The sequence below is a fragment of the Tauraco erythrolophus genome, chromosome Z (assembly GCF_009769465.1).
Source record: "Tauraco erythrolophus isolate bTauEry1 chromosome Z, bTauEry1.pri, whole genome shotgun sequence".
Taxonomy (NCBI): Eukaryota; Metazoa; Chordata; class Aves; order Musophagiformes; family Musophagidae; genus Tauraco; species Tauraco erythrolophus.
Window position 1 is genome coordinate 85,803,739 of NC_141496.1, and position 17,800 is coordinate 85,821,538.

General features: G+C 39.2%; 2 protein-coding genes across 3 annotated transcripts in view; both read left to right on the plus strand.

Moving 5' to 3' along the window:
- Window positions 1-17,800, plus strand: part of SLC24A2 (solute carrier family 24 member 2) — a 113,620-nt gene that overhangs the window by 61,468 nt on the left and 34,352 nt on the right. For both annotated transcript variants that reach the window (XM_086629017.1, XM_086629019.1), the window contains exons 2-3: window positions 504-542; window positions 1,617-1,725. In XM_086629017.1, coding sequence (XP_086485143.1) covers window positions 504-542; window positions 1,617-1,725 — 148 coding nt within the window. The remainder of the gene's footprint in view (window positions 1-503; window positions 543-1,616; window positions 1,726-17,800) is intronic.
- LOC147526484 (uncharacterized) lies at window positions 13,434-16,486 on the plus strand. Its single transcript, XM_086629180.1, is given in 5 exon segments — window positions 13,434-13,452; window positions 14,698-14,732; window positions 14,734-15,160; window positions 15,163-15,314; window positions 16,481-16,486. Coding segments are annotated over 5 exon segments (639 nt in total).

Genomic DNA, 17,800 nt, shown 5'->3' on the forward strand with positions numbered 1-17,800 from the left:
GTTTGGGCTAAATGGCCATGTGCTGAGAGTGGTTAAACTGAAACACCTTTTTTTAATTCCTTTGCCTAGTCCCTTCCTGCAAAATACCAAGGCAATGTTACTCCTTTTTAGTTTTTTCATTGAACAGTTGGTCAATCCTGAGTTTCTTAGCACTTTTTGGTTTTTATTCCTTGCACTCTCAGACTGGTTGACGTACAGGGAGTTTGCCTCCCTGCGTAGTTTGTACGAAGTGAACATGGTGATCTGCAGCCCGGCTGCTGTGTGCCAGGCCCTGAAATGACTACAGTTCCTGTCCACAAAACTGACAAGAGTAAAAGACTCCTGCATCATTGCACTGTGAATTTACTCCAATTTCCTTGTTCTCTAGGATGCTTTAATTCGAGCTGTTCAAAAACGTATCACGACAGCATTAATAGGGTCAGACATCTATGGTGTTTTACTGCCTCACATTTTATGCATGCTCCATCTGACACTTCTTTTTGTTCTTTTTCCCATTCATGCAGTCACCTAATGCTGGCGACAAGGATGACCAAACACTGACGGTAGGCAGCAATTAGTATATGTCTGAGCATTTGTTTCTCAGCAGGGTAGTGAGACAAGCCTTGTTTTGGTTTGGCAGACATCAGCATTTTTCTAAATTACTGGGTTTTCTTTCCCCCTCCTATGCTGCTATAGAATTTAAATATTTTATTTCCACTGATAAAGCAGTAAATTAATTTTCTTGTTCAGTTTCTATCACTTTTCATTTAGTATTTGTATGACACCAAAGATTAATCCATGTACCATGTATTATGACAAAATATTATTTTTTTCAGAGTTTTTTTTTTCTTTATAATTGGATTTCAGGGTCTTATTAGTCAACAGTCAGTTGGCTCTGATTATCCATTTTATCAAAACAAACAGACAGCTGTCCACAAAGCAGTCTTACTCTATGGGATACGTTAAACGCACTGATTATGGTACTAGAGAATGTCACAGGGAAAAGAACCTCAGAACGTATTTTACATTTCTTTAAAAGCACATAAAAGATGATTGTATGTTAGCTCCATTGCTGTAGGTATCTGCACTGCCTTAGCACACTCACCGTCTGTTTCTGCAGTCAGCACTTAATGGGTTGAACTAAAGCTAGGAGTATGTTTCGCTCTGACTGAGCTTTGGAATTTCACCATTAAAAAAGTTCGCTCTCGGCCTTTCTTCTCCATGATTTTGATAATATGCATATTTGCAATGCACTGAGGCAATAAAAATTAGAACTTACTCAGGGATTCAACTAGAAGGTTCTACAAAGAAACAGATTTTGAATTCTTCCTGATGCTAATATGAAGTTTTTACATTTGAAGAGTTTTCAGAGAAAGATCCTTTTTTCCCTGAGCTTTTCCTGAGCCCTGGGAGACTAGTGACTAATCTGATGATTGATCCCTCCCAGAGAAATTGTCTTGTCTATACATATGGTGGTGTTTAATACAGTGTGTAGTCTAATATAATCTGCTTGAGGTGATAGTTGAAAATGTTTCACGGTGTAGTGAGATGTGAGATTAATTCGTAGTGTTTCAGACCTGTTTCCACACAAACAACAAAAAACTCCTGAACTCTTTCCCTTATTTTTTTCCACCTAGACCAAGCCGCGACTCCAGCGGGGAGGAAGCTCTGCATCTCTCCACAACAGTCTAATGAGGAACAGCATCTTCCAGCTCATGATTCACACACTTGACCCACTTGCTGAAGGTATTTATCTTAGGTTTTTTTTGCTTTCTGTTGGAAAAGCAAACAAATACGTTCCTTTTCCCTTCTCCACATGAAACTATTTTTTGCATTTCTGTTGCTTTCATCAGTCTTTTCTGAATGTGTCTGAATTTTCTGAGACAGTTTTGCACTTTTATGGCACAGTATGTGTACTCTCACCAAGATTTACAACTTAGGAAATGTGTTCGTTGAGGTGCTAACTAAAACTGATCACTTGGTTGATGCGGATCATAACGACTATTTCGCTTCGCCTCTGGTTTCAGCAGCATTTTAAAAGTTACAAAAATCTCTATCCTCTTGTACTTTTGTAGAGGGTTTTTTTTTGTTTTCGTTCCTGGTTTTGATTTTAGTACATCAGAAAAAAAAGCCAAAATGGTGAGTAGTTTTGCATATGGAATATAGAAAAGAACGAGGCTCTGCTGGCTTGACTTTGAGTGCTTTAACACTGACATTAGAAAAAGTGTAACAAACATCCCTCTATGTTGCATGCATGTTAACAGTCTGCTTGCTTTGTCCAAGTGTGGTGTAATTTTATTTTTCTTTGAGAAGTTAGCAGGAAGACTATGACTGCTTTGGTCTGAGAAGTCGGCAGGAAAACCTTAATCACTTTGCCATTGTGGGGTGATTTGGACCTCAGCTTCTGGTAGACTTCCAAAGAAATTCAAGGCCAGATTTATATTTGGTGAATGTGAATATGGGTCTGTAGGACTTTTCTTGCTGTAGTAATAAATGTCTTGAGAAATAGCACTTGTGAAGGAATTGTGAGGGACTAAGGAGACCTAAAATATTACTGACAGTGAGACTTTCCAAAATTCAGTGATCAAAAAGTGTACGTAGCACTTCCTTGCATTTAAATTCCTTTATGTTTCTCATTGCAACATTGCACAGAGCTTTTTTAGTTGGTCTGTATCTCTTGGACAAGGCAAATCTACTTTTCCATTTCCCTCTGCAAAAACTGAAGCTGAAACTCACGTTGTCAAGGACAAGTTTAGCTCTTGCAATCTCCACACCATTATTTCTACTCTGATAATAATTTGCATCGCTTCTCTCTTTGGTCAGTGCTACACTATTCATTGCCAAAGTCTGTTGCCTGTTAGAGCAGTGTCATCAACAGATTGTGCCCAATCTATTCCCATTCAGTGCCGGAAAAGGACATAAGAAATTTATTGCAGTTTTATGTTTGGTTTCCTTTATTCACATCGCTATGGTAGGTGAGCTTTCTAACTGCTGCACCCAGTAAGTCTCATCTGTACCCACCTGGTACAAAAAAAAAAGCCAAGCTTTTCACTCTGCTAGAAGGAAACAAGGTTTCCAGCCTCAATTTTTCACTTATTAATGAAAAGTTACAATTTTTCATTACAATCCTTTGCACTCCTCTTTTCCCATAAAGCAAAGCTTCTGGGCTATGGATACATCTGTAGCATCTCAAATAGTGCTAACGCAAACAGAAGTAACAATCATCTGAAGCAGTAAATAGACTATATATTTTTTTTTTTTCTAAATAAGAGAGAATAGAAGCAAGTTGGGAAGAGCTCATTAGCCAGGACAGAACCTTTATGACAGATCGAAGACCACAGGAAAGCTAGAAATGTTGCTGGAGTTCAATTTGGACTTAACGAAGGTTCAGAAATAAGATCAACTCTCAGGTATTTTTCCATTGCTCAGGCCTATTTCCCTTGTTTCCTAGACACAGCTTGTTCAGCATGCAGACCTTTTCTCACTCCTTGTCACCTGTAGAAAGCTTGCACCATATAGTGTGATCCAGAGGCTTCCCCTTTCACAATAGCGCAGGTAAAAAGGGGTTTGAAATCTGAAATCCATCTTGGGAGACACAGAACCCCAGCACTTTTGAAAATTAGGTACTATAATTAAGTTTATCAGGTAACTCAATGCTGTTCTTCATTATGTCAGTAGAACACTTAAGGTCAGTGTAGATTGATAGAGATGGTTGCAATGGATAAATCTTACTTAAATTACTGCAGTAAAATTTTCTTCACTGTTCGTTTGATTTTTTTCCTCTGCAAACTCACATATTTGTCCTGGAATTAGCATTCTTCCAAAAAATGGAATAAAAAAAATGCACCTGTGGCCTAAGTGCAAGACAGTAACCACCTGTACGTTTTATTAAAACTGACACACTCAGCTACAATTTACAAAGGGAAAAAAAAAAATATTTTGTAATGCACAGTTTTCATAAGAAATGGCTAGGAAAACACTGGAAAATAGCCTGTGTATGTATGTTGGTGTTACTGTCAAAGGAGCTAATATCTCAAATTTCCACTGACTTCACAAAATTTAGATTTTAATTAGTGAGAGCACAAAAGTGCCAATATAGGAGTGCAATTCAATAACTATTTTTGCATGTGTAACTCTGGTTTTATTTTTTTACAAACTTTTTATGCCCAGATGTGTAGGAGAAATGTGAAAAAAATCCACCCACTTTTCTGTCACACATTATGGTCATTAACGTTTTCTGAGGCACCACCTCAGTTGTAGGCAGACTTGGCTTTCAAGTTCTTTTACACCTCAGGCAGTTTGGAAGACAGACACATGAAGTACTGGATATCTCCACTGAACATTCATATTGTTTCCTGCGATTTTGAGCTTTTAAGTGTCCACATTCATAATTCTGTTTTGAGATAATTCTGCAAACCTCCATGAAAGAAAAGGTGTTTTAGTTTGATGTAAATACTGTGGCTGGCCAAGGCAGGCAGTACTAGTTAGCAAATTTGGATGGCATTATACCTGAATCTTACACTCAGTTCCGAAATATGTGTGATAATGGATATGGGTGTCTGCTGTATACAATATTGATTATCTGTTTGGCTCTGTATGAATTTTACCTACCAAATTCTCACTACGTTCTTGAGTTTTAATCTTTTCCTCTGTATAGTGAACATCAAACAATCAACTGGTGCATCGTGTTTACTTTAACAGACCTTTATCATGCTAGCCAAGTAATTTTTTAAGCTGATAGCATATCATTTTTAGGAATTGAAAGAAGGGGTAGTCTTTATCAGAAGCGTCTGAGAAGAGTAGTCCTTTGCTTTATAAACCCATCATTTAGGGGATGTAGAAATGTAAAGGGTTACCTGGTGCCTTCCCTGGCCCACATGGCTTTCTCCACTTCACACGCCCTTTCCTACTACAAAAAAAAAAAAAACCAACAGACATAATGAGTAAATAAATAAGTGATTTTGTGTGAGTTTTGAGTTTTGTCTAAGCAAAGGAAGTTGGCTCTGTTGCAGTCACATAATAAAAGACGATGGACCTGTTGCATGACCTGTGAGGTCAAAGGATTTATTCTAAATCATTTAATGCTATGGATCAGATTCAAAGGAGTAGCAGAAAGGGTTTCTGAGCACTTTTCTGTGCCATTTTAGTCAGCTAGATCCCCTCAGTATTTCTGCCAGATGATGACTTTGATCAATAAGTCAAAAACATTGCGTCATTAGCTGTATTTGTTGGATTTGCAGCAAAAGAACAGTATACGAGAACATTACAAAGTGCCGTTCCCAAAGGAGAAAAGTGTGAAAGGCGTAAATCAAAGCTGACACATACAAAGGTACTCTAGAACCCCAACACTCAAGCATACTCCTTCTGTCCTCCTCCCCCTTTCATTTCCTCTGTCCCCATTTTACTACTTCCTTTGCCTTTCTTCATACTGCATCTCACTCATCTGCACCCACCTTCTCTCAGTTCTTCCCATACGATGGGTTCCTCGGCGCTTGCTTTCCTTCGAGACTGCTGGGTCCATCAGTCAAAGCACTTCCCAAGCAGATGCCAGCAGACCGACAGCTGGCACAGCCAAGTGAACGGAGTTTTCCTGGAAAAGCACTCATAAAGTCCTGGAGCTCTGTGCTTGACCCCTCACAGCTTCCAGATCGAATTTTGCCATTAGAAATAAAATTTCTAGTTGTTGCACTGCTGCTGGAAGATCCAGCTTTTCTTTCTCTTTATATCAATAATGAAGTTCACTGTTACTTTCTCTTGAAGAATTGCAAGGAAAATTGGGGCATGAAGAAGCATGCCGCGCTGTCATTTGGACTTGCGTGGGTTCTGCAAGGCTGACAGAAAAGACATCCCGTCTAAGTCCTCTTGATAGCATAAGCAGTATAGAATGTATAAACAGGCTATGTGACTATTAAAGGTCAGCTTGACCTACACAGTGTTATTGTTACATTAACATGCAAAGTATTTATAGAAAACCAGCTTATCATATTTACTCCTGAATAATTCATTCAGGAGTAATTCATAGAACCAACCTCTACTTTAATTGAGAGCCTCTTAAAAATGCACATGACTGTAAGCAGGAAAATATGAAATGAGAGAGAAATGACCTTAAGAAGTTTTTACTTTCCACAAAACATAGACAAACAGAGCGATCCTGATATATGACACACACTTGTGAACCCGTCTTTCCTTTTCTCTTCCCACATAACTGTGTTTTTGCGATGGCTTGTGCCTGTCTTGTGAAAGCCAGCTTGTAAACTCTCTGGAATCGGTGGGCGTGCAAAGTGTTCAGCCCACCTCTGACGGATGAATTACATCTGAGATCAGTGGGAGTTGCTGGATGTTTGACACTTCGCATCCAGGCAGGTGTGCGGCCATGCTGTGGATTTAACAGTCTAAGACAAGGAAGGCTTCTCCTCTTCAAAATCTTGGTCTCAGCATAAAGCTTCTAAGAAGATAAGAGTTCAGCCACTTTAACAGAGGGACGTGTAGGATATTTGTTAATGGCACGTGAACTTTACATTACAGTTGAAACCTCATCATTCTTTAAAAATATCAGTATGACATTAGGGTTTTTGTTTGCTTTTATCTTATTACAGAAATAATGACCTTGGTACAGATCATTTCCTGAGGATTAAGATTAATGACTGCCTGTGCATCAGGCTATCATCAACTCCCAGCCAGTCATTAATCCCCAGGAAATCCTGTGCCATATTTGCTTCTGCTTAAGTGCTGGTCTGGCAATCCTTTATTCACCGACTAGTGAGCTGAACTGTGCATGACAGCACTAGCCATATGAATAGGGATGGCATCATCAGACCTGCTGTGTTGGTCAGGCCCCAATCCAAAATACAAGCAACTCGAACATAAATCATGGCAATCATTGAGCATTTGGAGCTTTTTTTTTTTCTTCTGAGTCCTGTACCTCAGATACCTTTGTCCTAGTTTTGAAACAGACGTTCCTGGGTTATGAAAGTGTAGGATTTACAAAGTTCGCTTTACATTTTTTAATAGAAGAGGGCTGTTGTTCTGCAGTGGGAGCAGGGGAAGGAAAAGCACAGGAAGTATCTTGTATGAAAGTGCCTACCATGAATAGTAAGCCTGTCTTCTCCCCGCAAGCTGTAGATTACTTCAAAGAGCGATTCCTTCAGGATTGTGGAGAGAGTTTTTCCTCTATGGAGTCTCCTACGGGTACTCTGTTGAAAAAGAGAAGATACTGGTAGTAAAGTGAGGATTCAGAGCACCAGTGAGACCTTTTCTTGCACAGCTTTAGCAGGGCACAGGAAGAATGAGATCTTTTCTTTATCATGCCATCCCTTTTCTATCTGCTGATAAGGCACCACAAGCCAACAAAACATCTTTGCCAAGGGAGGATTTAGCTAGATGCTGACTCCCTTGCTTCCCTGTGACAAGGATATAACTCATATGCAAATAGCATCCTCTGCATGAAAGTGAATGTGATATAAATCTCTGTCATGGCTCAGTCTCCAGTCAGAAGTAGGCAATTCTCTCCCATACCCATCTCTAGTCTTGTTTCCAAAGTGGAAAACTACAGGATGTACTTCTACAGAAAAGTTGTTGTTTATCTTACATGCTTTTCTTTTTTTAAAACATAAATATGGTGCATGTTATTGGTGAGAGAAGTAACCTTCTGTTACATAAAGCTGAGCTGACAATTCTGTCACTTCCTTCACTGAATGCAGAAAAATATGGTACTGCCACTGTCTGCTCTGACAAAGAAAAACCAGAAACTTGCACTCGTGCTTCTCAGGAAAACAAAGAATGATATGATCCTCAAAGTTTTTGACATAGTAGTGAATTATTTATAGTTACTGACTAGATCCTGTTGTGTTCCTAGATACTGATCTTAAGAATTTCCCAGCTTTTCTGTTCATCTCCACCTATTTTGCTTAATTTGCTGCTGCTACTTGTGTTCTTTTCTGAGATGTCATGAAAAAAGTACTCTGAAGACAACTGACAAAGGTTGGGTAACATTCACCTGCCTGGTCACTCAGCAGCCTCACAGCTTTGGTCTCATTGTAAAAAACCCTTGGGCTCTTGTTTTTCCGTTGGCCTAGGAAAGCTGCACCATCATGTTCCCATTGGGAACCCTTTTTGTCTGAAGCAGTTTATTGGAGCAGTAAGGCTAGGCAGCTGAGCTGACACCAACTCATGGGTAATGCTCAGCTCCTGCCTCGCTGATAAAACTTGAGCACTTCCACTTTCCTCAGTTCTGGTGTGCGGATGCTGCAGGACTTCAGTGCACTTCCTAGCACCATGCCAGAGATGAAAGAAATAGTTATTCAGTGGCTTATAAGCACAACAGCATTTTACCTAACATGAGGAAATGCAAATCTAGACAAAATTAATAAAAATAATTATGTATGTTATTAACGGTCTCTGCTCTAGATCTTTCATCATTCTTGAGTGTCCTTTAGGCATACCCATGGGCTTGCAAAGGAGCTCAGCATCCTTCTTCTTGCACATTCTGTCTTACCCAGCTTGTAACAATTCTTGCCTCCTCTTCTGGCCCACCAGGGAAAAACAGCCCTCTGAGCAGCGCACTCAGAGCATTTTGGGTTTCTCCTCTGCTAAAGGCTGAAATGTTTGCAAGGGACTTCTGCCAGAGAAGACAGGGGCTCTCTGCCAGGCTCACATACAAATTAATAGCTGTTAGTTATAATCTAGTGTATTCCCTTTATCTCCATCCCATGGTATCTCAGTCTGATATGAAGATAGGAAACCAATTAAATGGGCAATTAGGCTTACCTTCAAAATGGAATGTCACATCTTACAAAGGCAGGTGCTTATACCTTCTTTATACAGCTAGCTTTCGCAGAATTGATGTGGTTTTTTTTCCTGTAGGTTGGAAGGGACCTCTTGAATTACAGCATTCAGCTATTCCAACCCCTTGCTTAAGCAAGATCAGCTAGAGCAGGTTGCCCAGGACTGTGTCCAGGCATGTTTTGGATGTCTCAACAAATGGAAACCCCACAATATTTCTTGGAAACCTATTCCAGTGTCTGACCATCATCACAGTAAAAGATATTTCCTTGTGTCCAGATGGAATTTTCTGGGTTTTAATTTGTGCCCATTGACTCTCCCCCTGTCAATGGGTGCTTCTGAGAAGAGTCTTGTTCCCTTTTCTTCTTTCCCTCCCATTAGGTATTTATACATGTGGATAAGAACTCCCTGAGCCTTCTCTCCTCCAAGCTGAACAGTCCCAGCTCTCTCAGCCTGTCCTTATATGAGAGATGCTCCAGTCCCTTCATGATCTTTGTGGCCCAGTGCTGGACTTGCTCCAGTATGTAGACTTCTTTCCTGTACTGGCGAGCCCAGGACTGGACCCAGCACCCAGATAAGTCTCACCAGCACTGAGTAGAGGTAAAGTATCACCTCCCTCAACCTGCTGGTAATGCTTTGCCTAATGGAGCCAAGGATGCTGTTGGACACCTTTGATGCAAGGGTGTTGGTAGCTCAGCTTTGAGTGGTGTGGTTCTATGCACAGTCATTAGCAAGAAGAAAGGTTTTTAGCGGGGAAGATTTTAAACAGCTAAATGAGGTTGGTGAAGCAATGAGGCACATCACTCTCCAGTGAGGCCTCCTTTCCCCTTTCTTTACCTTTCAGCTATGGTAGAGGCCATGGAAATTGTATTCCTAATTTAGGTACCTGAGGTTGCATGGTTAAGGTAGATGAGAAGAGTATTTTCACAATCAAACAATTCAGAAACTGTAGGTAGAGCTCCCCATACTGCCAGAGTGAGCAACAGCATAGGTAGAGTAGAAACTGTGGGTTATGTGCACATAAGGGCAGATCTGGTTAAATAGGCAGAGGTGGTATTTTAGATAGACCAGTCAATATCTGTCAGAAGGTTGAGAGAGAGAAAAATTAAATAGCTGTTGCCCCCATTATTACTTAAGATTTCAAAGCCAAAAATTAATAGCCATAGAACTCCCATGTAGCACACGTAAGATATAAATGTCACTGTAATAGCTGTGGAACCTGAGGTGTCTACCAAAATGTGTGCTTTTGACATAGAGAAAGTGATCTCTTAGGCTAATGAAGAGAATTTTATTACGAAGTTTTGGTTCAGCTGATTTATCTAAATGTCAGTCACAAAGGTATATCTACAACCAAAGAACTAGACTTTTGAAGTCTGAGTTATTTTACTGAGTGGATTTATTTAACATACATGCAGGGATCATTTCATTCTTGTCATATTTTGGAGATATTGTTCTTGCTTTTTCTAAAGATAGTGGCTGCACTTCCAAAACTATAGGATGAGCAGGCTTGCAGCTTTTATCCTATCCACAGAACGTGTCTATAGTTAGTGACATGTATCAAAGATGGGACATATTTTTGTTATATGTAACTTGGGGTGCAAGGAAACCCTTACAAATTTCTCTCAGAATGGGCAGTTCAATGGCAAAATGTAGCTCTTTGTTGTGATGCTCTCAAACTCTGCAACAATAAATGTCAGATCTGCTTAGCTTCAGCTGCTCCCAAAATACAGAGAGAAGGCAGCTCTCTGTGCTAGTTTCACTGATAGAATTTCTAGCTATTTAAAAATTGAAGAACAGCTCTGCCTTTGCAATCTCTATTGCTCTTTGTAGGTAGCAAGTTTTAAATAATGAAAGTTTTCTGATGCCTTTTAAAATTTTTTTTACATCTGAAATTTAATTCTTGTATTTGTTTTGTGGTAAATGTTAGTTTTCTCAACAATCTATTTCTGCATGTTTTTTATTCTTTTAACTAGAATCTGCGCAAGCTACTCACTGTAGGCAAAATTCTTGTCTATCATCTCCATGATGTTTTCCAGTGATGCCCTGTTCTTCAGACAGCATGTTCTTCTTGGGATTCCCTATAGAGTGTGGAAGGAAGACATGAATATTTAAATACAAATGTGGTCCCAGAGCAGCATACAGCTGTCCTGACTATGCATTTCCACCCTTAATGGCTTTAGCTTCATTTTAACTTTCTTCCTAACTCTGAATTTCCTTGTTAAAAATATTGGCAACAAAGAACATGAATAATTTATAGACCTGTACAGATCAGGCAATAATATGAGCTATGAGCAACCTTCTTATGAAGCTGAAAGTGGAAGATTTCCTTCAGTACAGTTTGCACAGGGCATATGACTTCATCTTGCACAAGTTGGATGGATTTTATGACGGAATAGTGAGAGGAATGTATGCTACCCTTGCATTATTCTCCTCAGACATGACGAAAACCTGAACAGCTGGAATTTATTGCACTTGGAGTTGTATGTGTCCAGTACTCCACAGTGCCTGGCCCCACACAGTCAGTGAAATCCTGACCCCATCAGAATCAGTGGTAAAGCTACCAATATTATCAGGAGGACGAGATTTTCACTTCTACATCTTGGAATTCCCATTTTCCTGAATATTTGAAAATTCTTCAAAGTTAAATAACCCCTTCAAAGTCAGTGGGTCAATTCTGTTATATATCGGTTGTCTTTTAGTGTTACGACATTCTAGAGAAAGTATGGCACATGTCCTTAAGAGTTTGGTGGCAAATGACACAAAGGTAACTTATGAGTGAAAGACGATGGAAAAGGAAACAAAGCGTTCAGGAACAAGTAACTTAATACTTTTTTTAAATAAAAAAAACCAAAACCAAACACCTAAAAATATCAGAACCAGGGTCTGACACATAATAGTAATTTAAATTACTCTCTTCTCTGTTGAGTATGTATGTTAGTAACATACCATTATCTCCTTATAAATATTTGCTCTTTAACTTGTATCAGTTAAAACCCTGTGGATTCTCTAACAAATTTCACTTTGTCACCACAAGAAGATTTGCTAGACAGTGTGGACTCTAAGAGCAGTGGTTTCAGGTTTCAGTCTTCATTTTAAATGCTGCACTAAGAGCAAAGTAATAGGCCGATCTTGCTTTTGGGTGTTTTGACTATCCTGAGTTTCCCAAAACTGTAGGGATATGATTGTATAGATTTTTAATTATATTTCTATTCACACTCCGATTTGATAAAATTGCAATAAACTAATTATAATAAAACCAGACAACTTTAATGACATTATTATCAGGACAAAAACACAATAAAAAACAGAGTAAGGACATATGAGGAGAGAACAGGAACAGAGGACTCGTAATTTAAAGACAAGATTAAAGGTGGCCACATGTGTTTTTAAAGCTCAGATGCACAAAGTATTACATAATTTAGTTATGCCAAATGTAATGCCTACTGGTCAAGTACCTGAAAGTCATTTGTATGATTTTGTTTATTTGCTTAGGAGTGTTAATAAAGCAGCACTGGTAGCAACATCATTCAAAAAGATGTAATTCTAAAATGCATGCAACTATTATTATTTACTGTATTACTCAGATCCAAAAGAGTTCCCTTTGTATTTTCCACTGTACCAGTTCAGTGGCAAAGCCTCCATTTTGCAAGAACTGGCAGCTTGAAGTCCAACAAGTGAAACGTAAGCTACAACATTTAGTTATAACTTGAATAGTTTGGATTATCTGGAGGTAGTAGGAGAAAAAGTCTTTTGCTTTTTAAAACAAATTTGTTTTCTCTCCTCTGCATTCTGCAGTGATAATACATACAAACTCCTACAGCAGTTCCAGTCTATCCCAGATGCGATATAAATATACTATGAGAAAGTTAAGAGGTTTATAGAGTTCATAAAAGGTAGGAGTCAAAATTAAGGTGAGATTCACTGGAAGAAAATGATTTCTAAAGAATTTTTTGTTTTTAAAATTCACAATGCCTGATATCCTTCAGTTGGTGGGGATTTTTGTGTTTTGCCTCAAATAGTCTATGTATAAAGGCATTATCTTTTATTAAGGGTGTGCTAGAGGTTAGGACTCTCATTTTACATCTGTAATGTTAATCTCCACTAGATCTTTCACAAGTTTTTAGCTCTGAGAGTTCTTTTTTCCTAATCTAACATCATTGATTAAACCAAATGAAGCTTTGATTCCAATTTAGATTGGCTAGCCACTACAACTTATCTAGCAAGACTTTTGAAGTGGCCTCCTTTTTCTTTTTATGGATGAGTCTCTGATCATCTAATTGAATTTTCTCAAGACCATGACAGCCAGAAGAAATGACAGAAAAGATTAGGAAAAGACAACCTAGTCCTCCTTGATACTATGATATGAATTCCTCTAAGTCTTTTGGCCTAACTCCTTAGCCTTCTTTTAAAAAAAATGCAAATAAAAAAGGAGATCCTGTTAAAGACGATGGCAACAGTAAGTGCAAATCAGAGATTATATCTGAAAGGTGTAAAGGGGAAGAGTGGATTACCAAATTAATGTCTTTGACTGTCAGGGACTTGCTGACTTTCAGAATTACATGTGCAACCTCTTGCACAAAAATTCTCTTCCATCTCCAATACTCTATTAGGCTTCATGTTTACAATCTTTTTAGTAATTATTTGCTTGCTTTTAAGTTGTAGTCCTTGGCTGCATGCCGATTCTCAATTTCGGTATGAGTTCCGAGCCCTTACTCTGTCATGTAACTTCTCCCTTATGTCTTACATATTCAGCCTTTTGGTAGGTTGAATTTATGGGTATCAAAACTCCAGAAGAATGTATGCTCTTCATCTGCCTGTTCCAGAATGCCTCAGAACTCCTTTTAAGCCAGGCTCCCACTGATGCTGATAAAGGATTATACCTTGACACTGTCGTGATTGTGAAAGTGAAACACAAGGAAGGTCAATTCCGCAGTGAAATTGCGCTAAAAATTCAGGGATTGCCTTCAGTTATTTTCTCTTTAGCAGTTTCATTTTGAATAAAAGATATGTCAGCTTTGAAGCTCTTTAATTACCTTGGAGAAGTGTGACATGAATTTTCATACAAATATGGTTTTTATGCAAAGTGGAAATCTTGTGTTTGTCAAAGAAACTCACAATGCATTTGTTTGTTTTCAGAATCTGAGTTCCCTTTTTCATGAAAGGATACACACCTTTAGCAATACATGTTGCTATCTCTAAAAGAGCTGTATGTCTTACGAGTATTTTGAGAAACTCTGAGCCAGGCTAATTTCTGACACAGTAAGGGACAACTGCAGTCTGTATCTGAGATCTTCATAGCAGGAGAGCAAGGAGAAATACTGACTACAGTTTCCTTCTATGGCAGCCTGGGGCACTACACTTAAAAGACAGAAATGAGTATTTCACCACAGACCATACCTACAATACTTAGTGAGTGAACATTGATAAAAAACTGAGTAATTAGGTACATTATTTCAGAGAATTCTTGAATCATACAATCATAGAATAGTTCGGGTTGGAAGGGACTTTTAAAGGTCATCTAGTCCAACCTACCCTGCAATAAGCAGGAACATCTTAAGGTAGATCAGGTTGCTCAGAGCCCCGTCCAACCTGACCTTGAACATTTCCGGGGATGGCATGTCTAACACTTCTCTGGGCAACCTTTTCCAGTGTTTCACCACCCTCATTGTAAAGAATCCCTTCCTTACATGTAGTCTAAATCTACCCTTTTTTAGTTTAAAACCATTAGGTCTAGTCCTATCGCAACAGGTCCTCCTAAAATGTTTGCCCCCATCTTTGTTATAGTCCCCCTGTAAGTATTGAAAGGCTGCAATAAGGTCTCCCAAAGCTTTCTCTTCTCAAGGCTGAACAACCCCAACTCTCTCAGCCTTTCCTCACAGGAATGGTCCATTCCTCTGACCATTTTTTTGTGGCTCTCCTCTGGACCCACTGCAACAGGTCCATGTCTTTCCTGTGCTGAGGACTCCAGAGCTGAACGCAGTGCTCCAGGTGGGATCTCAGCAGAGCAGAGTAGAGGGGCAGAATCCCCTCCCTCGACCTGCTGATCGCGCTTCTTTTGATGCAGCCCAGGATACGGTTGACTTTCTGGGCTGTGGGTGCACATTGCTGGGTCATGTGCAGCTTTTCATCCATCAGTATCTCCAAGTCTTTCTCTGAAGGGCTGCTCTCAATCCCTTCATCCCTCAGCCTGTATTGATATTGGGGGTTTCTCCAACCCACGTGGATGACCTTGCACTTGTCCTTTTTGAACTTCGTGAGGTTCTCATGGGCCCTCTTCTCAAGCTGGTCCAGGTCCCACTGGATGGCATCCTGTCCCTCAGGCACATCAATTGCACCACTCAGCTTGGTGTCATTTCCAAGTTTGCTGAGGGTGCACTCAATCTCACTGTCTGTGTCATTGATGAGATATTGAACAATACTGGTCCCAATACGAACGCCTGAGGAACAACACTTGTCACGGATCTCCATCTGGACTTTCAGCCATTGACCACTACCCTTTGGATGTGACCATCCAAACAATTCCTCATCCACCAAACAGTCCATATATTGAATCTGTGTGTCTGAAATTTAGAGAGAAGGATGTTGTGGAGGATCATGTCAAAGGCCTTACAGAAGTCCAGATAGATGATATCCGTAGCTCTTCCCTTGTCCACTGATGTAGTCAGTTCATCACTGAAAGCCAATAGATGGGTCAGGCAAGACTTGCCCTTGTTGAAACCATGCTAGCTGTCTCAAATTAATTTGAAATCACAAATAACATAGCATTGTTGACTAACAACGTTATCCTTTCTGTTTACTTTGATATGGTGTGTCACCTACATACAGTAGAGAACAGTAGGTAATAAGGCAAATGTTTTAATCCTTCAGGAATGTCAGAAGGGATTACCAGGAACCCTCTGTTCTCTGCTGGTGTAAAAATATGCAGAAGGGAACAAATTAATTCAATGACTCTGTCACTGTTGAGGATCAGCTGTTAAGCTGCATCTCTGCATCCTCTTTGTTTCATGCGACCAGCAGGGATGCAAGTACTGGCTGTCAGCCGGTCTGTCTGCTGTGACCTCCCCATGGGAGCTGCACAGCATGTTCATGAAACCAGAATTATTAAATATTAATAGTGTTGGATTTGGGGGCTGTTTTTTCAAGCACTCTTTATCACAGTATTTCAGATTTCCAATGCCATTTAAAATCAATTTCTTTTAAAAGCTGAGAACTTTTTCCAGTACAATAATTTTTCAAAAAGTACTTCAATTCAGCTTGAGTTTACTTAGAGTCATATTGAACAGAATCTTATTATAACAGGAAAATTCAAAAACGAATACGAAAGAGCAGATTTAGTCCCAATTTAACAACAGTCAGTGGGCTGGTGGTTGTATAAATGTTCTGCTGTGGGTATAGGACTATAAAAGCTTTGAGGAACATAATCGCACCAGCAAGATTAGAGTTTTCCTGGAAATAATTTTGCTAACTGTAAGAATTACCCTAGTTTAATCCTTGGAGTGTTGAATTGCTGAAGTGCCCAGGACATGATTACCATCAGCATCATGCACTCTCATGCATCTCCTTGTTTCTTTTGTTTTGGTCTCTGTAAGGTCAGAGTCTCCTTTTTTCTTTCCTGTTTGTCCTGTACCTCTCCTTCAGATGGGAAGCAAATAGATCTAAACTAGACTGCCGGTACGTCAAGTACCCTGCATTTCTGCTGCCACTTTTGTTTCTTCTGCAGAGTTAGCATAATTCACCATTGTTGCCAGCTTCCTCTGAAACCTCTTCTGCTTCATCCATTAAATCAGAGGCCTCATGCTATCATTCCATTAATTCTTAAGTTTGTTGCTATGATACGACCTTCTTCTTCTCAACTTTGTCCCTCTGCACCCCCTCCTGACTCTTTTTTCTCCGTGAGTTTATACAGCCCTTCTCTGGCAGTGTTGTCTTCTGCATGCACTTCCATTTCTCCAATTATTCTTGGACTCCTTTTGGCATCTGTTTTCCACTTCTGTCCTCATCTTCCAGTGAATGCCTCACCCCAGGTTCTAGCGAAGTGGACCCCAGACACATCAAGGCAGAGATCAGCAAGAATTAAGTTTAAGCAGAGGTGCTGGCCAACGAGACAGCAGATACTGAGCCTTAATTAAGCAGCACATGTGGTCCCAAATGCTGTATGCAGGGAAGTCCATGCTGAAGTTATTGGGAGCTCTTTCCAGGCAAGGAATTAAAATCTTTAGGACTAAACCCAAAGTGGTAGGACAATAGTTTCTTTTATGTAAAAACAGCTGCAAAGATTGTGTTGCAACACTAAGAACATTTGTACAAAACAGTATATGTGTTGTATATCATTATAAAACAATATATTGATTTCTGTCTTTCTTTGCTTTAAGAGAGATTTAAGAGTAATGTCATATTCTATTGGGCATACTTATGTGCAAGTAAGACACTGCATTGTACAAGCAAGAATTTATCCATTTTTTAACTGGTTCTGATAAAGCAGGTCTATGAAAAAATCATTACAAACTAATCATAATAATTTAGCAGTGATAATGTCCTGTATTTTTTAGTTACATGGCATAAAACTTTCCCTGTCACTGCAAATTATGTAAGAAATGTTCATTTGGCAGATTCAGGTATCTCAAAATAGATTTAAAAAAGAAAGGATCTTTCAAAGTACCAGATTTCCTTATCATCACAGTATTTTACAGTTGAAAACTAATAGCCAGACCTCTATTGAAATTCGCTTGTGTGGAAAAATATTGAAAGACATGACATCAGCTAAAAACAAAATAGTTGGACAGCATTTGTACATTTAATTGCTATAGCTGTTTCGTAAACATGAAGAGAGAGAAAGAAAACAGCACTACTAAACTGTTCAGTATCCATTTTTTAATGATTGCACTCTATCAAAGGTTGGATACTCAGAAGCTCAGTTGTAAAACTTTGCATAAAAACGATGAGCGAAATCATCCACAAATTCCTCAGGCAAATAATTTACAGATTCTTCCTTATGCTTAATTTTCTCTATCCTATTTTGTAGACGTACATTAACTATTGT